This window comes from Chanos chanos, chromosome 2, assembly GCF_902362185.1.
Source record: "Chanos chanos chromosome 2, fChaCha1.1, whole genome shotgun sequence".
NCBI lineage: Eukaryota > Metazoa > Chordata > Actinopteri > Gonorynchiformes > Chanidae > Chanos > Chanos chanos.
Genome location: NC_044496.1, coordinates 25,113,772 through 25,131,477, shown reverse-complemented (window position 1 = coordinate 25,131,477; position 17,706 = coordinate 25,113,772). Strand labels below are relative to the sequence as shown.

The 17,706-nt window shown below is 42.7% G+C and overlaps 1 protein-coding gene across 1 annotated transcript in view; it reads left to right on the top strand.

The window, feature by feature from the left end:
* The first annotated feature begins 4,066 nt into the window (after positions 1 to 4,066).
* LOC115804683 (protein jagged-1b) overlaps positions 4,067 to 17,706 on the top strand; it is a 30,920-nt gene continuing 17,280 nt past the window's right edge. The window contains exons 1-3 of the mRNA XM_030765190.1: positions 4,067 to 4,216; positions 5,398 to 5,487; positions 7,111 to 7,437. Of these exons, the coding sequence (XP_030621050.1) occupies positions 4,067 to 4,216; positions 5,398 to 5,487; positions 7,111 to 7,437 (567 nt within the window). The remainder of the gene's footprint in view (positions 4,217 to 5,397; positions 5,488 to 7,110; positions 7,438 to 17,706) is intronic.

The following is a 17,706-nucleotide window of genomic DNA, read 5'->3' as shown; positions in this document are numbered from 1 at the left end:
ATGATATATATGAAGCCTTATAATTAAAGGTCAGAACAGAAGCGGGGACCAGGCAGGGGAGACACAGGAAGGAGAACCATGTGTACGTGTATATGTGTGAATGTGAGTGTGTCTTATATGTGCTAGTCTGTTTAATTTAATGTTAAAGCCAAGGTGTGTAGAGATGGGGCATGGGTAGGTGGGGTTTTGTGAGTGTACAGATGTGTTGTTTTGGTGAACTAGTTGTATATGTATATCTTTTGTTGTTATTATAATCAAAAACCCAGTAAACAAAATTTAAAGATTAACAAACAAACAAATAAATAAATAAAAAAAAGACTATTTAATGGTAGACCACAAAAAAAAATACATACATACATAATAAATAAATGAAGTGAGGTGAAAATGAAGACTTTTCTGCTACAATGTTTTGACTTGATCTCCCACTAGACTTTTCTTTAGTCTTGATGTTGTCCACAAAACTGATTAGACCTGTCACTTGGAAATTCACATGAAAATAAGGGTTTACCCCTGGTACACTTACAAAGTTGCCTGGATTATTCTTCTCAGGTCAGTTCAGCTGTCTGCACAAATGTGCATTCCTTTGCAGTTTCCCAAACCCCATCACACTGGCTTGTTTTTCCTTGAGAAAACACTGACCTTAACTGCTGAGACGTAGGCAGCGAGTGTATGTGTGTGTACGCGCGTGTGCGTATGACTGTCTGTGTCACATGCTATTAGCACACACTGTGCTCTTTCAGTTGGGTAAAGAAAAAATCCAACTCAAAAGCAGATTGTGTGTGGGACGATTCTGAAGAGCAGACCTGCCGTTAAAACAGTGTCCATTAGATGGCGACAATCACTTGTACTCTAAAGCGTTAAAATAGACGTGGGTATGCTTCGGTTTATGGATCACAGACCTATCTCCGGTGGGCGGTTAACCGTTAAATCACAAAGTGATTGTCAGTCTTAGATGCATTTGACTCGGAATAAGCGGTCATTGAAATTCAGTGCATGTTCGGGGTTAGTGCCACTCTATGCTAATCAAGACTGCTCTCTTGAAGAGTTCTCTGTTTCGGCCTGGGGTCACCCCTCTGGGAAACAACCGGTTGCTAGGGACGTCAGCAGCAAGTCCATCCCAAGAGAAAGGAAGAGGGCGGGAATGGCAGTAAATTGGCTCATTATATTTCAAATTCTAGTATAAAGTGGGCCCACTGTAGTTGTCTAATACACAGAATGCATCAGTGAAAAGGGGGTGTGGGGGAGGAGGGTGGTCTGACCTAATATTCCAAGTTTAAACCTTTAAAGAAAAATGCGGACACAGGCCAATACTAAACTACTTGATTTGGTTATATCACATGGCTATGTTTAACTGAAAACCATTGAATTTCATATTTATACAAAAATCTTACATACAGTTTGTAGTATGAAAATTCAGACATCTGACATTTATATGATGCATGGGGTAGATGAATACTCTTCACAGTCACAAATTCATCGGACTAGGCAGCCGACAACAGGACCAGCCGTAGATTTCGAAGCAAAAGTAGCGCCCACCCGCCAACTTGCGAAATGCTCAACCATCCGTGCCCTCTGTGGCAACAAGTGGGGCCTCACAAACCCACTCTGGCAGCCGAACCTCTGAATAGCCCAGTTTTCCTTTTTTGCTTTGTTTTCACCCAACGACCTAATGATTGAATCACTGAAAGCATTCCTCCCTAACTTTTATGATGCGGTGATAACAAGCTGTTTCATAACTATGCTGGCCCATTGAAACTGTAGTAACGAGCCGCTGCCAGTTTTTTGTACGCTCTTTTAACAGGGCCTTAATTGGTGCCGCGGCACTTTGATCTCAACCGGAGATTAACTGAAGCTTGAGAAGGAATACAGGCCTATTATTCCACGACAGCAATGGGATTACACATCCGTGAAAAGTAGCCTAACTCGTACGAAGAATTTAGATAGTAATTCAGTGCAAGAGTTCACCGGCAACAGTGTATGCCATAGGCCTCATCAACTGAAAATTAATTGAGGCACATGAACATTTTAATTAAGACAGAATATAAACATTAAACAATGCTTCTTGAAAGGGAAAAAAGAACACACACGGCGAATCTGCGTTTAGTCTGCGAAACTGCTGTGTTCTCGCATTGGCCCTTTCTCTTGTGCGTACCAGTGAGCGTACACTGAACTAGGCTATGTCAAGATCAAAACAATGGTGAAGGAAATGGCGTAAAGTGTTCATGAAGTGTGGCTGTCAGTGCCAAAGGAACTGATGGGCTGGTCGTTTTAAAATCGCAAAAGGTCTAGTGACGGATCTCGGCGAGGACACACCCTCTGGTTGCATGTTCGCGCAAGGAGCGCGCCGCTGTCACTGACGCTCCTAAAGAACTGTTCCTCTCTCTGTTACGCACACGCGAAGACAGCTGAGTGGTGGCCCCTGTTTTGATTACTTCCACTCCGGCCTTAAGATCTGCGGTCCTGGGAGGTGCTTGGACGAGACGAGTGAAAGGACTCGTACCCTGGGGTTATGCGAGGGTAAACAGAGTCAGTCTCGTTGTGAGGGTGAAGTGGTAAATGGGATGAGAGATCAAGTCAGTGAGCCAGCAGGTCGGACTCTCAAAGCTGCTTAGCGGCAGCAGGTGGAAGGAAAGATCGAAGTGGGGGGAGTTTTCCCCACGGAGACCCACCGTGGACTCCGTGCACAGTTAGAAGGGAGCTATAGGTTGGTCAGTGGACATTCCCGGCGGCAAATATTTAGCTGTCAGTTACAAAATCTGTTTGTAATGCAGCGACAGACAAGATGATCCATTTTTCAGAAGCCTAAGGGAAGCTGACTTGGAGGGGAAGGAGGACACCGTTCCTTGCGCACAGTTAAAATATCTGCCATTGAAAATGGAGAGAGATAGGGAGAGCTGGCAACTTCGAGCGGAGAGTGCATGCTCTCAGAGTTGCGAAAAGAGGATGATAAGAGATCAAGGACGCGGGCAACAATGGACCGTGATTTTTCTCGTTTTTCTCGCCTTGCAGTCTCAGGTAAGCCGCCTATTCAGCGCTATTTTCAGTCGCCGTTAAAACCCCGTCGTAACATCTATCGTTTTCCCACCCTGCCAATATATATTTTCCCCAAAAGTAATAATTTTAACATGTTTGCGCACTGTTTCCATTTAAAAAGAATGGAACAGTCTTTCTTCCGTAGTATATAGTCTAATACTTCTTGTTCCATCTTTGTTGCGCGTTGCACTTGTTGCTCGTAAATGGGTGTGCTGCTTCTTTTTTCGCTCAGACATCTTTTTTACGACTGCTATTTTTTTGTCGAAAAGCGTACGTTGGCTGTGTGAATGCAATACAAAAGAAATTGTTGTGTAGAGCTTTATTTCATTTGTTGATGAGAAAAATGGATCCATTCAAAGTTGAATTAGAGAAGCTGAAACCGACACTGTAAACACTGAGACAACAATGTGTTCGAACTAACAGCCTCCGCTTGTTTTTGAAAGGATGAGGATATTTGTAACTTGATATGAAACCCGTTGAGAACGTTAAAATAAATACTGCATGCTCATCCAATTTTATGGTTTAGCTGTAAACAGATCAAAGTCTGGGTTTAATGTTTTTTTCCAATTTAAGCGCAGTAGGCTGTCTTTGGCTTGACGGGTTGCATTTACACGCCTAACAGCGGGAAATTGATCGTGCATCACCTTGGTGTAAGCGAATTTACTGGAATAAAATATATAAGTATTGGAACTAACTAAATATTGAAAATAAGTACTGGGATAAAATAACGAAATCATTTGCCACGGCGCAAATCGATAGACTGTAACACACAAAGGCGACATAATATGAGAATCGTTTACGTGAATATTGGTTACAAATGTCTGAACAGGGAAGATCTGTTTCGTAAAACGGATTGTTTTCGGAATATTTTTCTCTCCTGCTATGGTCATGAACTGAAAGCACATGTGCCAGTGAGCAGTCCAGGACTGCTGCACCAAAAATCATCAAGCTCTCTCTCTCTCTCTCTCTCTCTCTCTCTCTCTCTCTCTCTCTTTCTCCCCTCCCTTTTAGTCTCAGCTGAGGGGTCACCACCATGGGTCTCCATCAGCTTGTGTCGTTCTGTAGGAATGACAGTGGGGGAATGACCTGGGGCCAGGGGCCTCCTTTGAGTTCAGAGAATGAGTTTGTGTACATGGTGGAAGGGTACTGCAGTGTGGACATACCTTCCCAAGACAAAGACTATGTGAACACATCACAGACTGCAGTGTTTTTCTCAGTTATTTTCTGGGAAAGCCTTTACCCTATGCTAAAGAACAGTCCCTGTGCACTGCTTTTTCAGAGCTGGACTGACAGTGGTTGCAGCTGATCATATCAGTTTGACTGTATATGAGTTGAGTTCTCAGCTCAGCCCATACATTCGCAATGAGTCTGGTCATGTATTATTGAAGATATATGTCTGCAGTGCTCTAACAAAAGATGTACTTCAGTTGCTCCATTCAATGTTGAATTCCATAGTTGAGATTAGAGGAGTGCAAGCTAATTTTATTTTATAGATAATTATATGTCTTTGAAATATGGTTTTGCTTTTAATCAGTGTATGATATTGTAATGTGTTCCTCCATCATATGTCGCTCTGGTTATTGACTGTGTAAATCAAGGGATAGTTTGGGCATATTCAGAGCAGCACTAAACTCTGGAAATATTTCAGTTAAATCTGTCACAGGTGAATGACAGTAACTGTCGGTGTGAAGTGGTTTTGTATGAATGGATGTTGTACACTGCAGACTGGAACTACATGAATGAAGATTGTCACAAAGGAAAATATTATTAGCTCAGATAAGTCATTACTGATGAGTTTTACCTGTGGAGATAAGACAGAGCAGTGTTAAGATACTACAGTTTATTAGAGTTTGTGTCACTGAGCATCAGAAACGCAGCACCGTGTATGGAAACAGTTCTGAGTTTTGGCCCCATTTGTCACAACAGTTTTTTTAGTGTTAAACTGTGAGGTACTGCATAGAATTAGACTTCATAGAATAGCACAGCAAGGAAATATTTGATAGAATTATTGATTGACAGCACTGTTGAATCTGATAATGGAAGTGATAGATAGTAATAATGATTGAAAAAGAGAACAAATATATCCTTACGCATAATTTTCATGTCAGAAGTAGTTGGACTTTTTGGAGATTTTGTCTTCTATAGAGTGAGACAGTATCACGGCAGTTTGGTGTGTGTGTGTGTGTGTGTGTGTGTTAATAGCTGGATAATGAGCTCTGTGATGCGGCTTTGCGGTAGCGAGTGCTGAAATACAGGTATGTTGGGAATGGTGGTGGAGGGGGCAGACAGAGAGGAAGAAAGAGAGATGGAGAGTGATGGCTCGTTCTGTATCTGTGCTGTGTGTTTGATGTGGTCGTGTTTTAGGAGCAGGAATGGTACAACATGCCACACTGTAACAGTGAGACGACAGAGTATTCATTCACCACAGTTGGAGAGATGAGGGGGTCACGTCAAGTGTGCAGGCACCACTAAGTCTTACTCAGTATCACCACTCATCATTCTGTATTGTACGGATATAGGTGTGTGTGCGTGCATGCATGCATGCATGCGTGTGTGTGTGTGTGTGTGTGTTTTAAGTGCTGAATCACCTTTTTGTGAAGCTTAGTTTGCCTATCATTGGCAGTTTTCTGAAGCGAACTGCCTAACTGTCTTCATTTTTAGCGAGTGCCTTTGTTCGCTCCTCTGTTCTCTGTTGAGCTATCATATAAAAACCTGTGTTTGCGCATGTGTGCACTCTCCTCTCATCTGAGAAAGTGAGAGATGAAATGAAGAACAGCAACAATAAAGAGGAGAGACGGCACAGAAAGAATAGGAGAGCGAGAACCCTTCTACCTGTTCCCACATGGAATAAAGAAACGAAGGAGGAGAGAGAGATAGAAAAAAAAGACAGGAGCCGTGTTCCCAGTGTCTGCACTCCCCTAGGGAGACGCAGAGAGAAAAGAAGGGAGGGGTACTGATACAGGGAACGAAAGAGAGTACGGTGGAGATGGGTAGGAAGTAGCAAACACAAAGGAGAAGGGAAAGAAAGAGAGAAACAAAGAACATGAAAGAGAGGGAAGGAGAGAGGAGGTTAATAACCTAAAAGGAGAAGATTGAGACAGATAAAGGGTGATGAACATGCAGATGGAGCAAGTGATCAAACACAGTTAGTGTAACTGACCATTTGAATGGAAGGATTCGATTTTTTCCTCTTTTCTGTGGGGAACAAGTGCCGTGAATCAATGCTATCTTTCCCTTGTCTGTCCCTTTCCGTTTCTGTCTGTCTCTGATCAGTCTAAGACTATACAGACCACTGGTCAGTAATCTTGATCTGGACAGACTGATAGAGCCTGTTCTCCTTCAATAGTCTGGATTGTCTGTTGTGGGAATGCTGCAAAAGGAGATGTGAGGTTTCAATTCTGATCCAGAACGATGGCCATTGTGTTCACACTAAATCAGAGTTACATAAACTTGTTTTCCCTGATTGTAAAATTCAAAATGTAGATTTCTTGCATGCATTTTTTTTTTTCGCTGAGTCATTCAGGCTAAAATGACTCAGGTGTCCTTCAGGTAAACGTACGCATTTGTGTGACGAGTGTCATGGGGTGTGTGGCGTGAAGCTTTTCTCTCTGAAATCTCTTTTCATCTGTTTTCAGTGCTTCTCACCTTCTGTCTGATAGAAAAATCAGCTCACTCTCTCTACAGGCAATATGTGTGCTTTCATTTTTAATGCATAAAGAAACAAAGTGACATTTATATTAACATCAGTCTACTGCAAAATGGGCTGTTAAAAACATTTTATGGACATTGTATGGCTTGATAGACTTGGCAGCTCTGTACCCTAGCACACAGTTTGGTATGTTAAAACAGGAAAAGTGTTTTGAAATTTGGTCTACTGGAAGGATAATATTTGAGTTCAGTTGTGGTACTTTGGGGTTTTTTTTCACATCTTTTTGAATGAACTGAGCTCCTGTAACTACTCATGCATGAGCCCTCTTCCACTGTCTCTCTCTTATATTGTCTATGTCATTGTCCATGTTTTTCAGAACTCCTGTGAGTGTTTATACCTGCCTCTTTTTCTCTCTGTATCTTTTGCAGGTGGTCAGTGCTGGGGGCATGTTTGAGCTGCAGATTCGACAGTGGCAGAACCCTTTGGGCCTTCTTCAGAACGGCGAGTGTTGTGACCTCCCATCCAACAGGGGGCAGCGATGCCCACTGAGCGATCAGTGTGACACTTTCTTCCGTGCCTGCCTAAAAGAGTACCAGGCTCGGGTGGCGGCCACAGGCACCTGTACCTTTGGCACAGGGAGCACCACTGTCCTGGGGGGCAACTCAAACTCCCTTCGCCACCACGGGCACGAGGGGAGCGGAGGAGGGGAGGGCAGTAACGGGCACATTGTTATCCCCTTCAAATATGCCTGGCCAGTGAGTACTGAACTCCCTCAGTCATTACTGCTGTGTTACAGTCTATATTATGTCACTAGAAACACCCACTATAACGTTTAACTGTGCTATAAATGTAACATTACAATGAACAAAATTACTCGTGAACTTTGGATTTTGATTGGCACGGAGAGAGAGAGAGAGAGAGAGAGAGAGAGAGAGAGATTACATCCTCAAAATTTTCATTTTTTATTTTATCTTTAAGAGTGTACTTTATTTAAGATTCGAGTTTTGTTAATGATTTTTTAAGGCAATCAGATGATCCAAGTTTGTGGTGTCATCTTAACTTTCTTTGGTTTGCAGTGTAAGCACTGAAATTGTGGTGGGTCAGGATATGGATTGCTCTGAATTGTGTGTGATTTGTATGTCTTTGAAGTGTAAGAGAGGTGAAATCAAGTTGCTGTGGACTGATTTGACAGTGAGAGGAAGAGATGTTTTAGGATTGACATTGATATGTGTCAGAGTTGAAAGTTAATACTGAAGACTTGTAGAGCTGACTGTCAGCCCTGCTGGGCTGGAGGCCCTGTCCGCTGCAGTTAGCGAAGTAGAGATGCAGTCAGCATTTGGCTCACTACAGCACTTGTCTTTAAGCCGATTAAACTCAGCAGCTCACTCATTGATTAGAGCAGAGGGAGAGAGTTAGTCAGACGAGAGAGAGAGAGAGAGAGAGAGAGAGAGTTAATGAATAGAAAGAGTTAGGAGGAAAGAAACAATGAGCAAGGAAAAGAGTTCTCAATCATGTAAATTAGATGAGTTAGGGTGTAAGGGGATTGTGTGTGTGTGTGTGTGCGTACATGTTCAGGAAAGAAGACCGGGGGGGGGGGGGGGGGGCAAGTTAAGTCCTCCCAGATAATACAGTGATGAACCCAATTCTGCGGTGTTGATGTCCTTAACATTAATCAGGCACACTGCAGATGACAGTGTGTCGGTAGCAGTTAAATGTGTTGTATTTTAGATACAGGATGTCATTGCTCTCACTTCAGAGAGACATGTAAGATTTTAATTAACGTTCCCTCACCTTTCCTTTTCTGCTGATGTCTTGTTCACTCCCCTGAATTTAATACCCTCTTATTATTTTATTTCTCCACAGTTCTTTCCCCTGTTTTACCTCACTTTCTTTTGTCACACTTCTCTTAAACTTTCTTAACCTTGCACCTCCCTCTAACTGTTTTACCTTTCTCTGTCTGTCTCTCTCTCTCTCTCTCTCTCTCTCTCACCCATAATACCTGTGTTTCCTTCCCTGTTATCTCGCTCCTCTGTTCTCAAATGTGTTATCTGTGTTCATTTGGAGTCTCCCTCTCCATATGCTCTCCTCTCCGCCTTCTCATTTTCTCTCACCCCATCCAACCTTTTGCTCCCTTCTCTCCATTTCTCCTTCACATTCTCCTTTTCTCCCTCTTATCTGTCTGCTGATATCTATAAAACTTTTGGCAGCTTTAGTATTGTTGGTATTCCTCTTCCTCTCACCTTCGGCCTTATTGACTCAGCTATCTCCCTCACTCCACACATCTCTCCCTCCCTCTGTCTCCAGGAATCTCTCTTTCTCCTCCGCTTCTTTCTCTAAATCTCTCCAGTACCATCATGCCCTTTACTCTTTTATCTCTTCTTTTGGCTCTGCTCGCTGTGCTCTCTCTCTTTTTATCCGTCTCCAGGTATGTGTCTGTTTCTCTTTTGCTCTGTCATTAGGAGTGATGGAGACAAGAGAGAAACAAGAAAGTCCTTTCCCCCTTTCCTCTTTCCTGCTTTCTCTCTTCTCTGCTCTTCTCTCTTTCTGTCTCACTTGTTTTATCTGCCCATCTCTACTAGTGCAGCTCTCTCTCTCTGTCTCTCTTTCCTCAGTATCGACCATGCAGTGGTCTTATCACGCAGGTGTCAGGACAGGGGCATTGGCAGCGTCTTCACACCCAGCCTGTTCATTCATCATTAGGATACTCAGTTACCGCTACATGTACATCTCTGCTCTCATAGTCCACTGTTACTTACCATTCAAACATGTGCCTCTAATTAAAAGTATGAAGACAGCAAGAGAAAGAGAGAGGGGGTGCAGGAAAGAAAGCAAAAAGATGATTTAGAGAGAATCTTCAGACCGTAGACTCAGAACGTGCTCTTCTGACCAAACTCAGCACCCATGCTGGTCTTAGCTTGTTGTGGGAAACATCTCTGACATTTGGATGTCATTCCTCTGTCATTATTTCTCTAAGGCTCACTCCAAATAAATCTCAATCTTTTTCTTCCCTCTACAGGATAAAAGGACACAAAACAACTCATGTTTTAAGATATTCTCTTTCTCTCTCTCTCTCTCTCTCTCTCTTTCTCTCTTGCCCCCTGTGCCGTGCCCATCCAATGCATTCTACAGGCTCTTGCTTCATATAATTAATATCTGCTTCACTGCAACTTCATAAGCACTAGTGTTAGGCAGGCGAATCCCTTTAAAGTAACGGCAGAGCACTGCAGACCCTCTTTCCGAGGCTTGTTTGTTTCTTTGTTTGGCTGTCTGAATGGAGACCTTTCTCCTGGTTTCCGTCGCTGGTATTATTACTGTCGGGAAGAGAGTTTTATGACCACTGAGTTGAGATTGGATGCCTATTCATAAGGAGACCGATAATAATAATAAGAGCACAAAAAGGGAGGGAAAAAGTTGATATACTGTTTATAATTATGTTTGCAATGAGTTGTAATAATGTTTTCAATAAAGTCCAAAGCCTGCCAGAGCTTTTGGTGAGGACTGGGAAATTGTCTTCTGCAGGCCAGCTGTCCTGGCAACCAGAGCCACAGGTCTGTTTGTCGCCACAAGGAGACACACACACACACACACACACACACACACACACACACATTCATAAAATCTACTTAATCTTCTAGCATTCCTCTTCTTATGTACCACATTCACAGTATGCCTACTGACACACACACACACACACACACACACACACACACACACACTTTAAAACCCTGTTTAACCCCTCAGAGTCATAGGACACTAAACCACACATTTTTCTTTTTTCTCTGTCATGTAGTCTGCAACACACAATCTCACAGTGAAGAGTGTTGTTGTGATTATACCTGTGTGAATGTGTCTGTCTGTGTGTGTGTGTGTGTGTGTGTGTGTATTCATTGTCAGAATGATGAAGCTGAAAGTGTGTGAGTGGGAACTGTGAGTGTGAGAAAATTCTGCTGGAGAAAGCCAATCTGGATCGGTTTCAGGGCAGGGCTTTAGGGTGGACTGGGCTGGAAAGGGAGAAGGAGGGAGCGGCATGGAGAAGGAGAGAATGAATGGATTTCTATGGGCAGCGGAGGACCTGAAAGAACTGCTTTATCTGACCATCTTTGTGTGGCTGGTTTGGGGGTGTGTGGGGGAGGGTGGGAGTCAGTGAGTATCAGGATCCTACAGCCCCAGGTGAAGGGATGAACAGGTGAGCACAGTCATTATGAAGAAAGGTGAGCTCTTCCTATGTCTCTCTCTCTCTGTCTCTCTCTCTCCCTCTCTCTCTCTCTCTCTCTCTCTCTCTCTCTCTTTCTCTCTCTCTCTCATGCTTTCTCTTCACTAATCTCTACTGGGAAATTTGAATATGCGTGTGTGTCTGTGTGTGTGTGTGTGTGTATGTGTGTGTGTGTTTTCTCGCCCAGTTGACTCTGTTATACAGTTGGAGCCCCTGATAGCTCTTGGCTGTGGATCGATGGCAGGTTCATTTCATTGAAAGTAACTGTGGGCGTTTCCGTGGTGATAGACAAGATGAAAGCAGCATTACAGAATGAAGTCATTGCTCACTCACCTCTGTTCATATGACAGAGGGGAGAGATGGGAAACGGGACAGGTCCATAATAATTGGATCATATTGAAATAATGAATAAAACCATCCCCTAATTTTGGGAGGGTGGGATTTGTGATCCTCTTAGTCATAGAGGGTCACTTACCCCATACTTTATGCTCAGAGTTTGAGCCATGAGGATAACTGGGGTTCAGGTTCTCTCTGCCTACACGTGAGTGGCCATCAATGAGTCAATGAGTGAGCTGGGTACTGACCTGTGTCTAATGCCTGCACTAATGCAAACTCACCCAACTGCTAGACACACACGCACGCACGCACACACATACAGAGGGCCTCTCTTTTGAGAGGTCGTGGTTGCCAGAGAGAATCTGTTTTCAATAATTTACCTGGCTAAATAAAGGCCAAAAGTAAGACAAGCACGGCCTTAAACTCTCTTGGCTGTTTGCCATCAGGCCTCATTTAAATGTGAAAAAAGTGAAGTTCTGTGGATTTGTGAAATTCTGTTGTTTATGTTTACAGCAGTACCTGTGGTGATTCATGTTGTGCCGCTTTGTTAAATATAGTTGGTTTTGGGGTTTTTTTTGGAACTTTCTGACATTTCAATATGAGTGAGAGCTTTGCTGGTGTTGACATTTGAAGTTATTAACAGGCTTTGGCTGAGAAAAGGAAAATATTAAACAGGTTTGCTGCTTTTAAAGTGCTGTTTTCTTGTCTCTTTTTGAAGATTTTTAAATTCCCCATATTGCTATGAGGACCTTACCAGAGATGATAATCATTCTTCATATTTTTTCTTTGTTTTGGTGCCTCTAGTAGTATCACTGATTTCTTTTTCTTTTTCTTTTTGGTCATTTCATCTTCTCCACCCCGTCCTCAGGTACAGCCCTGTACTGTTCAGGTGTGTCCCTAAGAAAGAGTGTTCGCTCTTCAACTCTCTGAGAGAAGACATGTTGAGACTTGAGCCAGCCAAGCTAATGTCCAGAAGGTTCTGTCACCCTACATTTAGACAGCACAGTAGACGTGTGAGGAACCTACACAAAGAGATGCTTTGGTCCTCCCCGAGAGAACAGTAGAGCTGAGAGACTTGTTGAAAGTTGAGTACTGGTTGCGTCCAGAGTTAGGATTTGTTAAAATCCCTTTCATGGCCTCTTTTCTCTAGAATATTAAACACAGGGAAGAGTTATGTGATGGCCTGGGAAGCCTTAAGGCTGTATTTAAATACCTGGCTTAGTTTAAACTGGTTTTCAGTGTTTATTTCAAGGATAAAAATGCTGGCACGAATCTACAAATGTTCTTCTTTCCAAGTTTTCTTTCCCCCAAAACTTTGAAGCCCATGTTAAGTACTCAGACAGTTTTCTTGTCTGAGTGTTTCACATTTAGTAAGGAGCAGTTCCACTAATCTGTGCATTGTGGTTAGGTAGACAGTCACTGGAGAAAGGTAAGAGTTGAGGCGTGTATATCTTGTCCTGTTAGATTCAGGTTGAGGTCAGCAGCAAAGATGTGACAACAAAAGAAAAACAATTACTGTTCTCACGCCTTCCTTCTCTGTATGTTTTTATCTCACACACATACCAATTGAGTGAAAAAGCTATATGTCAGAGATTTCAAACTGAAGTGACCTTTCAAACTGTCATTGGTGCAAAATTATGGGGCATTGTCTGTGTGTGTTTGTGTGTGTGTGTGTGTGCGCGCGTGTGTGTGTGTGCATGTGTATGTGTGTGTCTGCATAATTCTGTGGGCTGTAATACAATCCTGCACTTTGCTGTTGTGTTGTACTCCAGAAGGTTCGGCTGCTCAGTTACCTGGGCATTCCTGCTGCCTGGGAACCAAAGACACACAGCTACCACAGGGTCAGAGAGAGAGAGAGAGAGAGAGAGAGAGAGAGAGAGAGAGAGCATGAGAACATTCTTTCTCTTCTGTGCCTGTCTCTTTTTCTTTTCCTTTCTGTCCCTCTTTGCTTTCTTTCTTTACCCCCTTTCTTTCTGCTTTCCCTCTCTATTCTTATTCTCTCTCTTTCTCTTCTGTCCTACACAAACACACAAACACACACACACACGCAGACACTCACATACACACACAGGTACACAAACCTCATACCCATTCCTTTGAACAGTGCTCATCTGTTGCAAACTGGTTCTCTCTTATGTACAAATAGATCGCCTCAGTATATGGTGACACACACATTCACACACAAAATCCATGTCAACACAGAAATACATGTGCTCACGTTCATGCTCCTGTCCGTTGACATACTAAGCAGCCACTAGAGAGAGTTAATTCCATTAAGAATTCATTCTCATGTTTAGCAGAGATAAGTTAATAACCTTGGGGACAGTAGTGTCTGGGGATGCTATGCATTAATGGTTTCATTTGTGTGCAAATTGGATTGAAATGGAAGTTTCTATATAAAGGGGCGGGAGGCAGAGTGAGTGGGGGTGTTTTACCGATCACCTTGATGGAAAAGGAACACGGTGTGTGTGTGTGTGTGTGTGTGTGTGTGTTTAAAATAGAGTTGAAAATAGCAGACTTTCTGTCAGGAAAAAACTCTTACAACTCTACTAATCTATCAGTCCCTTCTCTTTCCTCTCTCTCACCTTTCATCAGTTCTTTCCTCTTTCAAAAGTCACTCATCCATTCCGTTTACTATATTTTCCAATTACTTATTTGTTTTCTTTTTCCCTCTTGTTATTTCAGTCTATTTGTCACTGGTTTCTCCATAGTTCTGAGACTCTGTCTGACATTTTGGACGTGTAGGATGTCAAATGGAGCAGCTCTCTCACTCAGCCAGTCGAATTCACACTAGATGGAATAATCCTGTTTTCTTTGTTTTTTTGGCTTTGTTTTAGAGCTGTGCTCTGATGTATGACCAGTTCCATTGCCTTGAAAGCAATTTCATTCCATTTGGCTTTTCCAATTTTCTTTTGCATATGCCCCTCCTTTAATCCTCCTTTTTCCTCCTCACAAATCTCTTGACATCTCTCACACTCACTGACTAATACATTGGTGCACTGAGGGTGCTGTCTGAATATGCTTCTGGAGACAAAACACATAAGGAGCAAAATGATCACTGTTGTTGTTGCTGCATCTACCCCTTGCCACAGCTGTATTTGTAAAGTGCTGAGCTCTCCTAAAAGGTATTTTTAGGATCATCTGCATTTCTAAATCCACGCTGAAAGGTCTTTACACTGTGTCACAAAACTACCTACGTTAGTGCTGTACTCACACAGACGTTCCCATGTAGAAACACGTCCTTAACCACCGACACACACAGACACGTTTAAATGGAAAACACACACACAGTTTTTTTTTTTTGCAGCCAGCAGAGCCAGACGGGGTAATTTCCTGCGGAAGCCGAAGGGGGCAGCTTGCCTCTGCTCTGGGCCCAGTTGCGGAGCTGCGCAAGGGGGCCTGTTTTTTTTAGATCCCTGGAATCACATACCTTTGTCAAGCCAATTAACCCAGGAAGAATTTGCCTTTGAGAGAGTGGGGGAAAGAGGCAGGGAGAGAGACTAAAGGGGACAGAGAGACAGAGGGAGAGGCTGACAGTAATCGTGCACTGAATGAAAGAAAAACAAAAAGAGGGGAGAAAAAAAAACGAGAGAAGACAGGAATGGGAAGATGTGGTTATTAAGGAGGGGTTTGGGGAGAGGTGGAGGTTAGGGGTCAATTTTCAAACCCCCATTTGAATGCGTTTTTATACTCTTATGCCTGAGTAGCTGTGTGTCTGTTTTATGTTTTGTGCATTTGTGAGTGATTTGTGAGTGGTTAAGCTGGAGTCTCACTTTTTCACATTTCTTTATTATTATTATTTTATTTTATTTTTGTATGTGTGTCATTGTAAAGGCTATAGTGAACTGTTCAAATTGAATCACTGAACATAGACTGAGTTCCAGACCACTCACATTAAAAAATCATGATAAAAACCCCCATAATCTTTTTTTTTTCCTCAGCGATTAAGAGTGATTAAGATGGCAAAAAGACTAAAGTAAAGAGTGGGGAAAATGGACATGAGAATGTGGAAATAGAAACCAGAGACAGAGAGTTTTAGAGCATGAACAAGGTTTTAAAAAGCAGGTTTACAACAATGCTCATGTACTTGTGACTGCTCACTCATGTTTATAAGAGGATTAGATGTTGTGTGTTTCCCCCCTCTCTGTAAACAAGCAGAAAACGGAACGGAGCGAAACACTCCTATCTGTTTTGTTTATGTAGACAACAGGGGAACTAAAATGAAGAGTGTTGGCTAGTTCATTTATGGGCTTGATTTAATTTCGCCCATGCCCACTCCATCCTCTACAGCATTTTTGTTACCCTGTTACCGTGGTGATCTCACCTTATAATGCCATGAGGATCAGGTGTAATGTCACTGCTGTCATGGCAACAAGGACTCCCTTCATGTTTGTGTGTGAGAGAGAGAATTGGACAGTGCAATTAGCGTGCGCGTGTGTGTGCACGCATGAGAGAGAATGTGTGTATTAACATAATGACCACACTGATGTTAGAATGGACAGCAGGTGTTTTAGAGTGAGGGTCGATGCATCTCTTGCTGTAATAGTGGCTATTTCGCTGGAATCTGCATCTGAATGTGAGACTGGAGGGGACCAGTGGGAAAACAGGCAGTGTGAATCAGAGTTTACAAACTATGTGTTATCCTCCTAGTGCAGGGACCATACATTCACACTCATTAGACTCATGCTGTGTACCAGGCCCATATGATGCACACTGTCATATGTGGATGGTTATTTGTAGGAGTGAATGTATTTGAGAGACAGGGAAATTCCTCTCAGTGGGACTGGGAGTTCTTCCTGTTGGAATGAGCTATGTTTGTACAGCCTGGCTCTGTCGGGATATCCTCTTCTACCCATGCCTGAGAGAAAGAGAGCACAGAGAGAGAGAGAGAGAGAGAGAGACAGACAGACAGACAGACAGACAGGCAGAAACAGAGACAGAGAGAGACAGAATGCAGAGATGAACAGTAAGATAGTGAAACAAACCACAGAGGCAGAGAGAGGTAGGCTGTGAGTAACAAATGGAGGGAGAGGCAGAAGGGCACAATGAGAAAAGAGTGAACTGAGAGTGAGAGAAAAAATATAGAATTACTTGGTTTTAGAGGGAGAAAAAACGGAATTAAAAATAAAGGAATAATAAAAGATATGATGAACAGGATGGTGAAGGACGGAAGGGAGGAGAGAGAGACAGACACAGAAAGAGAGAGTGGAAAAGGGCCATTCACAAAAAGGAGTTATCTTGGGATAGATGTAAATAGAGATCTTGTTCTGCCTGTGAAAGAGTGGAAGGGGGGCAGGGAAAAGAGGAGTAGGAAAGACATTTATATGATTCATGACTGTTTTAATATCCCTGTTGTATTGAGGGTCCTTTTTTTCCACACAAACAACTTCCCATAAGGACAAGCAGGAAAAGCATCGCTAGGAAACCCTCGGAATACTCTGCTCCCGTTCACTGAAGCTGAAGACCAAATCCCAGCTCCAGTCCAAAAAAGCAGAGAATTACAGCTACCCTGTAAGACAACAATTTAGTAACTAAGCAACCGAGGCAGTGACAGCATCCACAGGTTTTTGGCTTTTTTTTTTTCTTTGGTCAGAATGACCCAGTTGGTTTGGCCTGAGGACTTGGCCCAGAAGGTTGTCTGTTCAAATCCCTTCTTGAACAACTGATTACTGAGGCCCTTTCTGAGTAATATGAAAATCCCCGGGGCGGGTTTGTACGCCGAGAAACTGAATATAAATGAATGTGCGGCTGTGAGACAGGAATGGGGTTTTGATTCTCAGAGAGTAGTTCTGTATACATTTGCTGTAATCCTAGTTTGATCTCTTTATTAGAGTAGATTAGGTTGTTAATTAATTGCAGATGTCAGTCAGTACAGTACAAGCACACAGCTGTGGGCTTCCTTCCGAATACATGTAGTCCACATTCTCTCTGCTGGGTGCATTATGTCTGTGTTCTCTCTCATTTTAGGAGTGTTCCAGGACAGAACTGTAAACAAAAAAAGGGACTGATTGGAGATTGGTCTAAATGAATCTGAATCTGAAGTTCCTCAAATTGCACACTGGGAAACTTCCAAGCATCTGTACACTTAGGACACTGAGGACTTAACTAACAACTGTGCCACATCTATCTTTTTATCTCTGGGCTGTGAAAGATAGTGTGCAGATAAGTAAGGGGGAAAAGTCTCTAAAATTGGAAAACAGTAAAAAAAAATGAGTGAACTTCTTTTGACATACTTTATGTAGAGGCAGTTGGCTGCCAGTTGATTTGTGCTGGGAGCTCTGACTATAGATTCAGCCGAGTGTGTGATTTGGCCATAAATCAGCCATTTCAATAGCCATTAAGGTTCAGAATGACAAACGCGTTGATGAATACGCTCTTATTCATCTCACTCCGGTGGATGAACACTGTACTGCACATTGAGTACTAAGGCCTGTCTGATACCATTCACTGTTCTTGACCCCATGTTGAGCCAATT